Here is a 12587-nt window from a genome sequence, read left to right as displayed (position 1 = left end):
ATCAGGACCAGATGAGATATTTGTAAGATTCTACAAAGAATATGTGCAGGACTTGCTCACCTTCTAGCAGTAATTTATCATAGAGCACTTGTCAATGATGGGTACCTCGTGACTGGGAGAAAGTACAGGTTATTCCTGTTTTTAAGAAGGGGCGTAGGACAGATGCACACAATTATAGACCTATATTGTGGATGTCAATCTGTTGTAGAATTATGGAACATGTTTGAAGCTCAAGAATTATGATGTTTTGGAGAAGGAAAATCTCCTCTATAAAAATCAACATGGATTCCGCAAACAGAGATCTCGCAAAATTCAGCTTGCTCTGTTCCTCCACGATATCCACAGCACCATAGACAATGGCACTCAGGTTGATGCCATGTCCCTTGACTTCAGGAAAGCATTTGAAACCGTCCAGCAATGCTGTTTATTGAGAAAAATGAGCTTATTGAGTATCAGAACTGTTTTGCAACTTGATTCAACACTTCCTTGTAGATAGAACTCAACATGTCACTCTTAATGGAATAGAATCAACAGATGTAAATGTAATTTACAGAGTACCCCAAGGATGTATGATAGTACCACTAGTTTTTAAAATATATATAAATGATCTAGTAGAAAGTGTCTGATGCTCTCTAACGCTGTTTGCAGATGAAGCAGTTGTCTGTAACAAACCAGAAAATAGTAACAATTTGCAGAATGACCTCCAGAAAATTGATTTGGTTTTGGTTTTGTTTCAATTTAGGGCACAAAAAACAACTGGGGACATATGTGCCCAAGTCAAAACAAGAAGACAGAGAGGAGTTAAAACATGACTATGCATCAGTCCCAATTGACATAAGAGAAGACAGCTAAAAACAGGGACGTGGAAAAAGGGCTAAAAGAGACACCATTTACAAATGGAGGTCCAAAACTAAAAATTAAATGGCCCTTGCCATATTGCTTTGGTGGATAAAAAAATAAAACACTGTCGACAGCCCACATGTCTTTTGCTAAAACGGCTGATAACACAGATGGCAAAACCGAGTGGGAATGTGAATGGTTAAAAAATGGGCATTTCATCAGGAAGTCATGGACACTTAAAACTTGGGCACGATGTGTACAAAGTGGTGGGGTAGCACCACTTATCAAATGACAAAGGCTAAAAAGGCAGTGCTCGATATGCTGCCTGGTTAAAATGACCTCCTCCCGGCAGGAGGGCCAAGAGGACGCTGTCCAAGCTGCTGGGAGAGACTTAATACGCCAGAGCTTATTCCTGTGAAGGGAGGACCACTGGCGATGCCAAAGGGCAGGCAGCAACACAGAGATCATCTGAGGGAATATAGGAACTAGCGGGCTGAGGTACAAGAACTGCAGCCTTGGCAGCAGCGTCAGCAGCCTCATTTCCTAGCAGACCAACATGACCAGAAACCCAGAGAGACTCCACCAAGAGTAAGCAAGTGACAGTTTTCCTGGCCCTGTTGCACTAAGGAATGGGCAGTGTACAGCACACATAGACTTTGAAGGGTGCTGAGCAGGTATGAGCAGAGGACACAATTGAAAAGTCTGCATGACTTGACGTACTCTGTGATACAGGATGAAGAGTTCAGCTTTACATACTGAGCATTGTGCTAGGAGCTGATACAGAAAGACACGGGCACCATTGACAAAGGCACACCCGATCCCACAGTCAGTCTGAGACCCATCAGTGTCCACAAAGGTACTATCGCGAGGTTCCATGCAAAGGTCGTGAAACTTAAGGCGATAGAGTTAGGCTGAAGTAGTGTCCTTAGGAAGTGAATGAAGGCCAAGGTGAACATGGGCTGCTTCACATAGCCAAGGTGGTGAAGGGCTCACACCCACCAGGAAAGTTGCAGGTAGTGTGAAGTTGAGCCGCTGTAGCAAGTGCCAAAAATGGACTTCAGAAGGTAACAGAGAAGAGGGATGTGCCCCATACTGGCAATCAAAGGAATCATTGAAGGAGGCATAGGATGGGTGGCCACCCATGGCAGACAAATGGCATGCATATCTGCTGAGGAGGAAGTCACGGTGGTAGGACAGTGGTAATTCAGCAGCTTCAGCATACAGACTCTCAACCAGGATAGTGTAAAAGGCACCTGTGGCCAAATGGATACCACAATGGTGGATAGTGTCGAGATGGCTTAAGAGGGATGGATGTGCAGAGGCATAAACAAAGCACCCTACAAAGAACTGACACGGGACCGATACAAACAGAGGGTCGTTCAATCGGCACCCCAAGAAGTACCATTGATGACACATAGGACACTGAGGAACCACGTACAGTGGCCTGCCAGGTAAGACACATGGGAGGACCAAGGGAGTTACCTATTGAGCATGAACCCCAGGAATTTCGTAGTTTCAATGAACAAAAGGGCAACAGGCCTAAGATGTAAAGAGGGAGGGAGAAACCATTTGCACTGCCAGAAATTCATACAGAAGGTTTTGTCAGTGGAAAAACTGAAGCCATTGTCGATGCTCCAGGAGAAAAGACAATCAAGTCATCACCAAAGACCCCGCTCAGTGGGACAGGTCCATGGAGAACTGCAATAGACACCAAAATTGTCAACAAAAAGGGAGCTGGAGATGCCTGGCAGGAGACAGGCCATTATAGGGTTAATGTTGATAGCAAAGAGGACGACACTCAGGACAGAACCCTGAGGCACACCATTTTCCTGGACAAAGGTGTCCAACAAGGCAGAATCCACACATGCCCCACTTGTAAAGAGTATGGAGGATACCAGTTCTCCAGCAGGTGTTCTAGGCCTTCTCCAAATTGAAAAACACAGCCACAGTCTGGGATTTCCGCAGAAAACCATTCATGACATGGGGGGGACAAAGTAACGAGATGGTCAACTGCAGAGCACTGCACTTTAAATTCACACTGTGCTGTCATTAGTAAATTGTGAGACTCAAGCCACCATAGCAGCCAGTCATGAATCATACATTCCATCACCTTGCAAAAGCAGCTGGTGAGAGAGATGGGGTGGTAGCTAGAAGAAAGGTTTTTGTACTTACCAAGCTTAGGTATGGGTATGATGGTGGCTTCAAGCCAAAGTCCGGGAAATGTGCCCTCTGCCCACACGCAGTTGTACATGTTAAGAAGAAAGTGCTTGCCTCCAAGAGAAAGGTGCTGCAACATGTGAATGTGGACAGTGTCTGGCCCTGGGCTGGAGGATCGGAATTAAGTGAGAGCATGATCTAGCTCCCTCATAGTAAAGGTGGCATTGTAGCACCCACGATTCGAGAAGAGAAGGGAATCGCCTGAGCCTCCTCTGCTGGTTTCCAACGGGGGAAGGCAGGGTGATAGTGCGAAGAGTGTGAATCTTCCACAAAATGGTGTCACAAGGTGTTGGAGATAGCAATAGGGTCAATGACAACATCGTCTGCTACTGTCAGGCCAGAAATTGGCAAACTTATCTTGGTCCTAGAGAGCGGTTGGAAGTTGGCCCACATTACAGAGGAAAGTGTGGAACTGTTAAAAGAACTAGTGAATGAAATCCAGTTAGCTTTTTAGCTATCACAAAGAACGTGATGACACTTTGGATGCATCTCTTTATGATGAATGCAGTTTGCCATAGTAGAATGGCGGTTAAAAACATGGAGAGCATGTCTCCATGTGCGAATTAATTACATTGCGGCATGCCTCAGTCCACCAAGGGACTGGCACATGGCATGGTAAAGAGGAAGTGCGAGGAATGGAACATTCCGCAGCAGTAAGGATAACGTCTGTGAGATATTCTACCTGGTCATCACAACTGGGGAAATCTTGTTCTTTGAAGGTTGCTAGGGAGGAGTAAAGCTGCCAGTCAGCTTTAGTAAGCTGCCATTTGGGTGTGCAACAGGTGGAGTAGGAGTCAGCAAACAGATAGCAAATGGGAAATGGTCACTTGAGTAGGCATCAGAAAGAATGGACCACTCAAGACGATGGGCAAGCTGGGCAGTGCAGAAGGATAGGTCCAACAGGACTAATTCCTGAAACATCAACTCAACAAACAAGCAGATATGTAACCTCTACTTTCTTCTACTGATACCAGACATCGGCTTTGACTTGTGATGTAGTGATGGGGCATGACTTGTGAGATGGGGCATGCAACATCAATTGTGGATAAATGAATGTTGATCAGAATACTGACAATATTTACTTTGCTTTTATATTATTTTTTGGAATGGGTATTGTGGTGAGTGACTGATTTTTAGTGTAGACCAAGCACTAAGACAAGTTAGGTGACAGCTTATTTGTAAGTTAATGAAGCAAATGTATGTGATTTCACATGAATCATTATTATTATTGTTATCAGACTAATTTTACATTTAAAGGATTTCTCTGTGTGTCTTCCATCAGCCACTTTGATGACATCATGGTTCAAATGGTTCAAATGGCTCTGAGCACTATGTGACTTAACTTCTGAGGTCATCAGTCGCCTAGAACTTAGAACTAATTAAACCTAACTAACCTAAGGACATCACACACATTCATGCCCGAGGCAGGATTCGAACCTGCGATCGTAGCGTTCGCTCGGTTCCAGACTGTAGCACCTAGAACCGCATGGCCACTGTGGCCGGCGATGACATCATGGGCCAAAGCAATTGGGCAGTATCAGTATGTTCAATATTTCCTTCTTTTCTTTATAATTCTCCCTACAGCACATATTTATTTCCAATATCCACATTTCTCTCTAACTTTGGAATTATTCTCAATTTGAATGTGGCATACCCATTTCATGTGCACAGTAACATGAACTGCAACTGACCATGTTACTTGGTTGGTTGGTTTTTTGCAGTTAAAGGGACCAAACTGAGAGGTAATCAGTCCCTTCATCCTATATGTATTGAACCATGAATAATCCCCAGTGGAAGGATACTAAAGGCAAATCCTGGAAACCCTGATTCTAACCAAGATACAATAAGATCAAAGCATGTAGAAATAGGAAAGGAATGAGAGGGAATTGGGGGAGGGGGTGGGGGGTGAGACAGTCTGCCCAGAATGCAGCAGGATGATGATGATGTTGTTTGGGTTGTGGGGCACTCAACTGCGTGGTTATCAGTGCCCGTACAAATTCCCAACCTTTTCTCAGTCCAATCTTGCCTTTTGCATGAATGATGATGAAATGATGAGGACAACACAAACACCCAGTCATCCCGAGGGAGGTGAAAATCCCTGACCCCGTCGGGAAGCAAACCAGGACCCTGTGCTCGGGAAGCGAGAATGCGACCGCGAGCATAATGCAGCAGGAGGACCCCAGGGCATGCAGTGGGTGATACACTATCTGCATTGATCACCACTACCTCACCCCCTGTTGTCCCAAGAAAACAAACAGCACTGAAAGGAAGATAAAATTTTAGGAATGTCAAAGCATTAAAAATGGCAAATATAAAATAATGAGGAGACTAAAAAGGTGAGAAGGGTAGGGGCCAAGGCAGACCACCAAGTAAGGACCATTGTGGGCCACCCCCTGGTCCAGAGCAGGCAAGGGGTTCCCCTCCAACCACTCAGGCAGTCAATGAGGCCCGAGCGTCCCACCTCACAGAGATGAGCAAAAACCTTTCAGTAGCCTATGACTATCTCCTCTCTCTCACCTAGTGAGCGAATGTCAGACAAGCTTTGTTATTAGACAGAACACTCCCAAATCTAGTTCATAGTGGGGGGGAAAAAAAGTAGCATCAAACATACCCTTTAGTAGTTTTATAAGAACATTACTGTTCATAATGTATAACAACAATTTATTAGATAGTGTAGGAAGCTCTACGAGACTGTTTGTGGGTGATAATCATGTACACAGAATTCTGTATACAGAGAAGTGGCAATTCAAGAAAATTGTGGTGAAATGTACGTGGTCATGATGAGACTCCACTTTACTTGAAGAATCAACAACAGTAGCTTATTGTGTATGAATGTGTGGAAACTATCACAACTGTTAGCTACCTATGTTTTTGCACCATGAACATTTCAGAATGGAACAATCACGTAAAACTGTTTGTGGGAAAGAGAGATGGCAAGAAGAATCACTAGAAGAATCCTACATCAAAATTATCTCATCTACATAACAGTTAGCTTACATAACCCTCATTTTACCAATAACTGATTACAAGGGAAGATGTGTTTCACACCATGGTAAAGTTCACTGTTAATAGGAAAACACTAGTTCTTCTAAAAGAGATGTAATGAAATGATGAAATTAGAAAACTTCTAGTTCATGCATGGACTTACGAACAACTATTTACAAATTGTACAGGAATTATGACAAATAATAGGGGTGTGCAAAATACATTCCAATACACTTTTAGAGTACGTATGCTCATGAGCAAAAATATTAAGACCACCTGATTAAGTCCATTGGTCTCTCTTTTGGAACACAAAGCAACAGCAATTCTGCATGATATGGATTTGACAAGCCTTTGTTAGGTTTCCAGTGATATATAGCGCCAGATGTCTATCCACATGTCATGCAATCCTAACAAATTAAAGAACATGGTTTGTGGGCCTGGAGCTGGCACCTGATAGCATCCTAGATATGTTCCATCTGGTTCAGATGGGGAAAATTTGATGGCTATGATAACAGTGTAATTCACTATCATGTTCATCAAACAACTGTAAACGATTCTGCCCTTGTGACATGGTCAGTTATATGGCTCAAAGATGCCATAGCTGTCAGAGAAGACCTTGAGCACAAAGTGATGCACATGGTCTGCAATAATGTTCATGCAGTACAGTGCATGTTTTGAGCCACTGTCTGCCTTGATGATGGCATGTTTGAACACAACCATCAACCCTGTTTAAGAAGAAACGCAATTCATCCAACCAGGCAACATAATTCCATTCATCCAGTGTCCCATCTGCGGTTGTAATTGATGATATTGTTGGATCAATGTGGAAACACTGTGGGGGCATCTCCTGTGGTGCCCTATTTTCAACAACTTACGCTGAAGAGTGTGCTCCAACACACTTGTGCCACCAGATTCCAGCAAAGTGCTCTGCTGACTATCCTCCTTTTACAGAGTGGACTCACCTATGAGCATGTCCTGGGATAAGGTGTGGATGTCCAACACTGTCATCTTCTCATGTTTTTACCATCCTACAACTTTCCATAGATGCTCATGACAGCTGCATGCAAACAGCTAACCAATTTTATCATTTCCAAGATGCTTATTCCCAGTCACTGGTCCATAATAATCAACTCTTTGTCGAAGCTACTTGCATCAGTAGATTTATCCATTTCCAACCCATACCATCACTAGAGTGATTCCCCATTTATCACTGTTCTGCTTACATACTTTTCCAAGCATATCAGCTGCCTGCGACACAACCAGGTGGTACTTGATCTCATTGTGGACAGTGGTCATAATATTATGGCTCATCAGTGTACCATCTCCAATAACCTCAATGTCAAAGAGACATTAGATCCTAATCTTCCTTCCTTGTAAATGTAGTTTTCAATATTGTGTTTAATGTAATTATTTCCTAAAAAGTCAAGCACAAGATAAACATAATTTTGAGAAAATATGTTACTATCCACATCAGTAAAAAAATTGACAGCAGAATGGAACACACACAGAAAAGTAAGAACGTATTTTTTTAAAGAAAGTACACAGTTACGGGCCAACTACTCTCATGGACCTAAATTTGAAGGAGTGAAGTTTGACTGCACAGGTTTGGAAGAAGGAAAAGAACTTCAAGAATATATTGCAGTAAGCATACAAAACCACAATTGGTGGAGACAAGGAGATGAAAGTACATTACTGGCCATTAAAATTGCTACACCATGAAGACAACGTGCTACAGACACAAAAATAAAACCAACAGGAAGAAGATGCTGTGATATGCAAATGATTAGCTGTTCAGAGCATTCACACAAGGTTGGCACTGGTGGCGACACCTACAACGTGCTGACATGAGGAATGTTTCCAAACAATTTCTCATACCCAAACAGCAGTTGATCGGCATTGCCTGGTGAAACGTTGTTGTGATGCCTCGTGTAAGGAGGAGAAATGCGTACCATCACGTTTCAGACTTTGATAAAGGTCGGATTGTAGTCTATAACGATTGCGGTTTATCGTATCGCAACACTGCTGCTCGTGTTGGTCAAGATCTGAAGACTGTTAGCAGAATGTGGAATCGGTGGGTTCAGGAGGGTAATATGGAATGCCATGCTGGATCCCAATGGGTCGTATCACTAGCAGCCGAAATGACAGGCATCTTATCCGCATGGCTGTAATGGATCGTGCAGTCACGTCTCGATCCCTGAGTTAACAGATGGGGACGTCTGCAAGACAACAAGCATCTGCATGAAAAATTCGATGACGGGTGCAGCAGCATGGACTATCAGCTCTGAGACCACGGCTGCGGTTATCCTTGATGCTGCATCCCAGACAGGGGCGCCTGCGATGGTGTACTCAACAATGAACCTGGGTGCTCGAATGGCAAAACGTCATTTTTCGGATGAATCCGGGTTCTGTTTACAGCATCATGATGGTCGCATCCTGGTTTGGCGACATCGCAGTGAACGCACATTGGAAGCATGTATTCGTCATCACCATACTGGCGTATCACCCGGCGATCGCCATACTGGTGTATCACCTGGCGTGATGGTATGGGGTGCCATTGGTTACACGTCTCAGTCACCTCTTTTTCGCATTGATGGCACTTTGAACAGTGGACGTTACATTTCAGATATGTTACGACCCATGGCTCTACCCTTCATTTGATACCTGCGAAACCCTACATTTCAGCAGGATAATGCAAGACCGCATGTTGCAGGTCCTGTACAGTCCTTTCTGGATACACAAAATGTTCGACTGCTGCCCTGGCCAGCACATTCTCCAGATCTCTCACCAATTGAAAAGGTCTGGTCAATGGTGGCCAAGCAAATGGCTCGTCACAATACACCAGTCACTACTCTTGATGAACTGTGGTATCGTGTTGAAGCTTCATTGGCAGCTGTACCTGTACATGCCATCCAAGCTCTGTCTGACTCAATGCCCAGGTGTATCAAGGCCGTTATTACGGCCAGAGGTGGTTATTCTGGGTACTGATTTCTTAGGATCTATGCACCCAAATTGCGTGAAAATGTTATCACATTTCAGTTCTAGTATAATATATTTGTCCAATGAATACCCGTTTATCATCTGCATTTCTTCTTGGTGTAGCAATTCTAATGTCCAGTAGTGTATTAAGAATTGAGATTTACATGAAGCTTAGTTTTGATAACCTGATACTGGAGACACTGCATGGCTCTGGTAGCAAAGTACCTGACAAATTCTTGAGACAGATATTGTTCAGTAGTTTCAAGACCTGGATACTCTACTTTGTAGCAGAGTGAGAAATATATGGTTGAGCTGTTGATAATCTTGCCCACAACTAAAATCACAGCAGCAACAGTAACACAACATAACTGATAGTCAACAAAACTATTCACTGTTAAAATATGCTATGGCTAAATACAATTAGAGCCAGTAGCACTTGAGGAATGTTTTTTTTTTTTTTAAAAAAAAGCATAATGTAAAGTTAATTAAATAGAATTTTGGGAACCATGTTGCTCTCCACTATGCATGACATTGAGGTCTACAAGCTAATAGCATGATACTGTTATGCAACCTATGAGCTGACAGCAGAATTACACCAAAAATCTGTCTTGTACCCATTTGCAGCCAAAGCACACAGTACTCTGCACCCAAGAAAATCAATATTGACAAAATGTGAAAGAATTTGATCTGCGTGACATTTAACCCCCCCCCCCCACCACACACACACACACACACACACACACACACACACAGGCACACACAGGCACATCTATTATTTTGATGATTTACTTTTGTTGCTATCAACACGAGCACAACTGAAGTCCTTCAAATATTTTTACAGAATATATGTGCTCCTACATTATGAAGACAGATGTTCTTGTAGATGCAACAATAGCTTTATCATGAGAAAGAAGTAAGAAATAAGAGAAGAAATAGAGGATCACTGTCTCCCAATAAGTTTTCAAAAGGCATGATTAGTCTTCAATGAGATCAATATGACAAAGTTGATATGGTTTTAAGACAAGGTCCTTAGAAAAGATATCTACACAGACATAACAGTTCACAATCAAAGGTCAAAGTGGATCTTTTTGAAAGGTATTACACCTGAAAAAATGTTTTAGGTTGTGGGTTCATTTATTATACATAAAACTTATGTCCAAGAAATGCTGTCTTAATTGCAACCGACTGAACACTATTTTATGCTATACTATGGTCTTAAATTGCCCTGATCTTCCCCCCCCTCCCCGCAGAGTGGTGAGGCATTCACTATACAAATTTCTGTTGATATCATTCAGATTGAACATTAAAGTACACCTGATTTAAGTGATAAGTGAGTCTGACTTACACAAAATCAATCTTCAAATATATTCTACCAATGACTGAGTAATTTGAGCAATACATCTACAGCTACCTGTGTCCCACATGTGAAACTTACTATATACAGTTTGTGTCATTACAATTTATCACATTTCTTCCACAAGACAAAAATGAGTTAACAAAATCTGATGTGTTATTTATAAATAACGTTCATTAGTGTTCGATGAAAACATGACTAAGAACCAACCGTAAGTCAAGGCAAAACATTACCCCAAAATATTATGACATGAAATGTAAACACACTGTTGCTGAATAGGCTATAGTCGTTACAAATCTTCATTTGTCTCTATCTGATAAAAAAAACTTCTAATTCAAAAATGGAGCAGGTTTGTACTACACTCATTTTGTCTAAGAAGATAACACACCACTTCATTCTCACAACACATCTGCCTGATTCACAGAATAGTTACATGACACATAGAAGCTAATTTAATTATGCACCTTTTAAACTTAAGTAACTTACATCATTAATTTAAGATGTTTGTCTTTGGCATAACATAAGAAAACACTGTCAGAGTGATCATTCTTTGTGACCATCTTGTGATATATTCACAATGACACCTTCATTTCTTTCTCTGTAAGGGTTGCTACACATGAACCTTTACATCTGATAGGCATGACTGGTTTCAGTTAAGGAACAAATTCTTAAGCAATTTTGCAGTTCCCTGCCCATGCATAATGATTTATGTACAGCAAAACATGTAAGTAATAGGAACTATACCTCTTCTAATGTAACTCTGTGTGTGTGTGTGTGTGTGTGTGTGTGTGTGTGTGTGTGTAAAATGTGGACTACTTTGTAACTTGTAAAGCAATAATGCATGACCCCCCCCCCCCCCCCCCCCCACACACACACACACATATGAATATTACAAATTCTTAACATGTCATACAAACTCTTGTATGTAGCACATTGTAGCAACTGAACCACAAGTAACACTAATTTTAACATCTCAGATTACACACACACAATAATATTGACATGTATGACTACTACTTTAAACAATATGTAATTGTCCCCTACTTGAAAATTGTTAGAGCACCACATATTTAACCTGCATAAGTAGAGTTAATTGGCAGCCCCTCAACACAATAAACAGGGCAAATGTATGTATAAACACATGCACACAGCTTTAACATCTTAATTACAACTAGAGAGATTTCACATCATGACCAGAATAGTGGAATTACTTGAGTACGCAACTAGACAGTCAAGAAAGGTAATGCACGACTGTATGGCTTCCTCCACATATGAGGCTTCAGGCCCAGTGTAAGCCATGTAGAATGCAAAACAAAGAGCATAAAAAGCTACAGACAAAATAGGATAATGAAGTATGGGCAAATAGTAAAAAATCACAAGAAACTCTTCATTCTAATTATTAAAAAAAATTTACTTCCTAAAATTCTTCACATACAGAAGTTTTGCTATGTTTTTTTATACTTGACTGAGCTTCAAATAATAAATGAAACAAAATGTGGCAAAATAAACTCATTTTTTGTATAATGCCCTTGTCTACAAAACATTCTTAGTTTAAAAATCATACAAAAGAAGTGGTAGCAGTTGATAATAAATTTTTATAAAAGTCTTGAGTGCTTGGACTTTTAAGACAAATACAACTATCTCTATGAATGAAAAAGTTTAAAAATGGATAATGAGACTCACACCACTTGTATCCTCACCACTGACAGAGACTCTCTGGAAATGTGGCACAAAGTCAGTTTCATCGGGGAGATCATTATCCAGACCATCGCAATGAGATGGCTCATAATGGCTGCGTCTCTCCTCAAAGTCACGAGCAAAGCTAAATAACAAGATAATGTAGTTAGAAAATAACATGGCCTGAATATGAACCAACAATTAATTAAAACTGCTGCTACATGACCAAAAGTTTTACAGAAGTGTTTTCATCAGATCAAAATTATGTATAATTTTTCCAACAAAGACAATTCTGCAATTTAATACAGTTAAAGCATTACAACTGAGGATGATTAATGTTGATTCTAGTCAAAAATGTGAAAAACCTTCACACTAAACTCACTTCTAAACACAGAAACAATTTTATGATATAGGCCTAAAATCTTTCAATGCCCTCATCAATGTCATCAGCAGTAAATCTAGAATCTGAAATGGGATACCTCAGACCAGACATTTCAAGTAACTTTTATAATATGAATTTACTCTCACTAGCCCAGCA

General features: G+C 41.2%; 1 protein-coding gene across 4 annotated transcripts in view; it reads right to left on the bottom strand.

Annotated features, from left to right (window-relative positions):
- Window positions 1-12587, bottom strand: part of LOC126183905 (AMP deaminase 2) — a 450522-nt gene that overhangs the window by 165204 nt on the left and 272731 nt on the right. For 3 of the 4 annotated variants that reach the window (XM_049926251.1, XM_049926258.1, XM_049926265.1), the window contains exon 3: window positions 12056-12194. In XM_049926251.1, coding sequence (XP_049782208.1) covers window positions 12056-12194 — 139 coding nt within the window. Of the gene's footprint in view, window positions 1-11416; window positions 11567-12055; window positions 12195-12587 lie in introns of those variants that run through there. The other variant, XM_049926271.1, reaches the window with a different exon arrangement.

This window comes from Schistocerca cancellata, chromosome 1 (genome assembly GCF_023864275.1).
Source record: "Schistocerca cancellata isolate TAMUIC-IGC-003103 chromosome 1, iqSchCanc2.1, whole genome shotgun sequence".
Classification (NCBI taxonomy): Eukaryota; Metazoa; Arthropoda; class Insecta; order Orthoptera; family Acrididae; genus Schistocerca; species Schistocerca cancellata.
The sequence above is the reverse complement of the archived record's forward strand: the minus strand, read 5'-3'. Positions and strand labels throughout refer to the sequence as shown.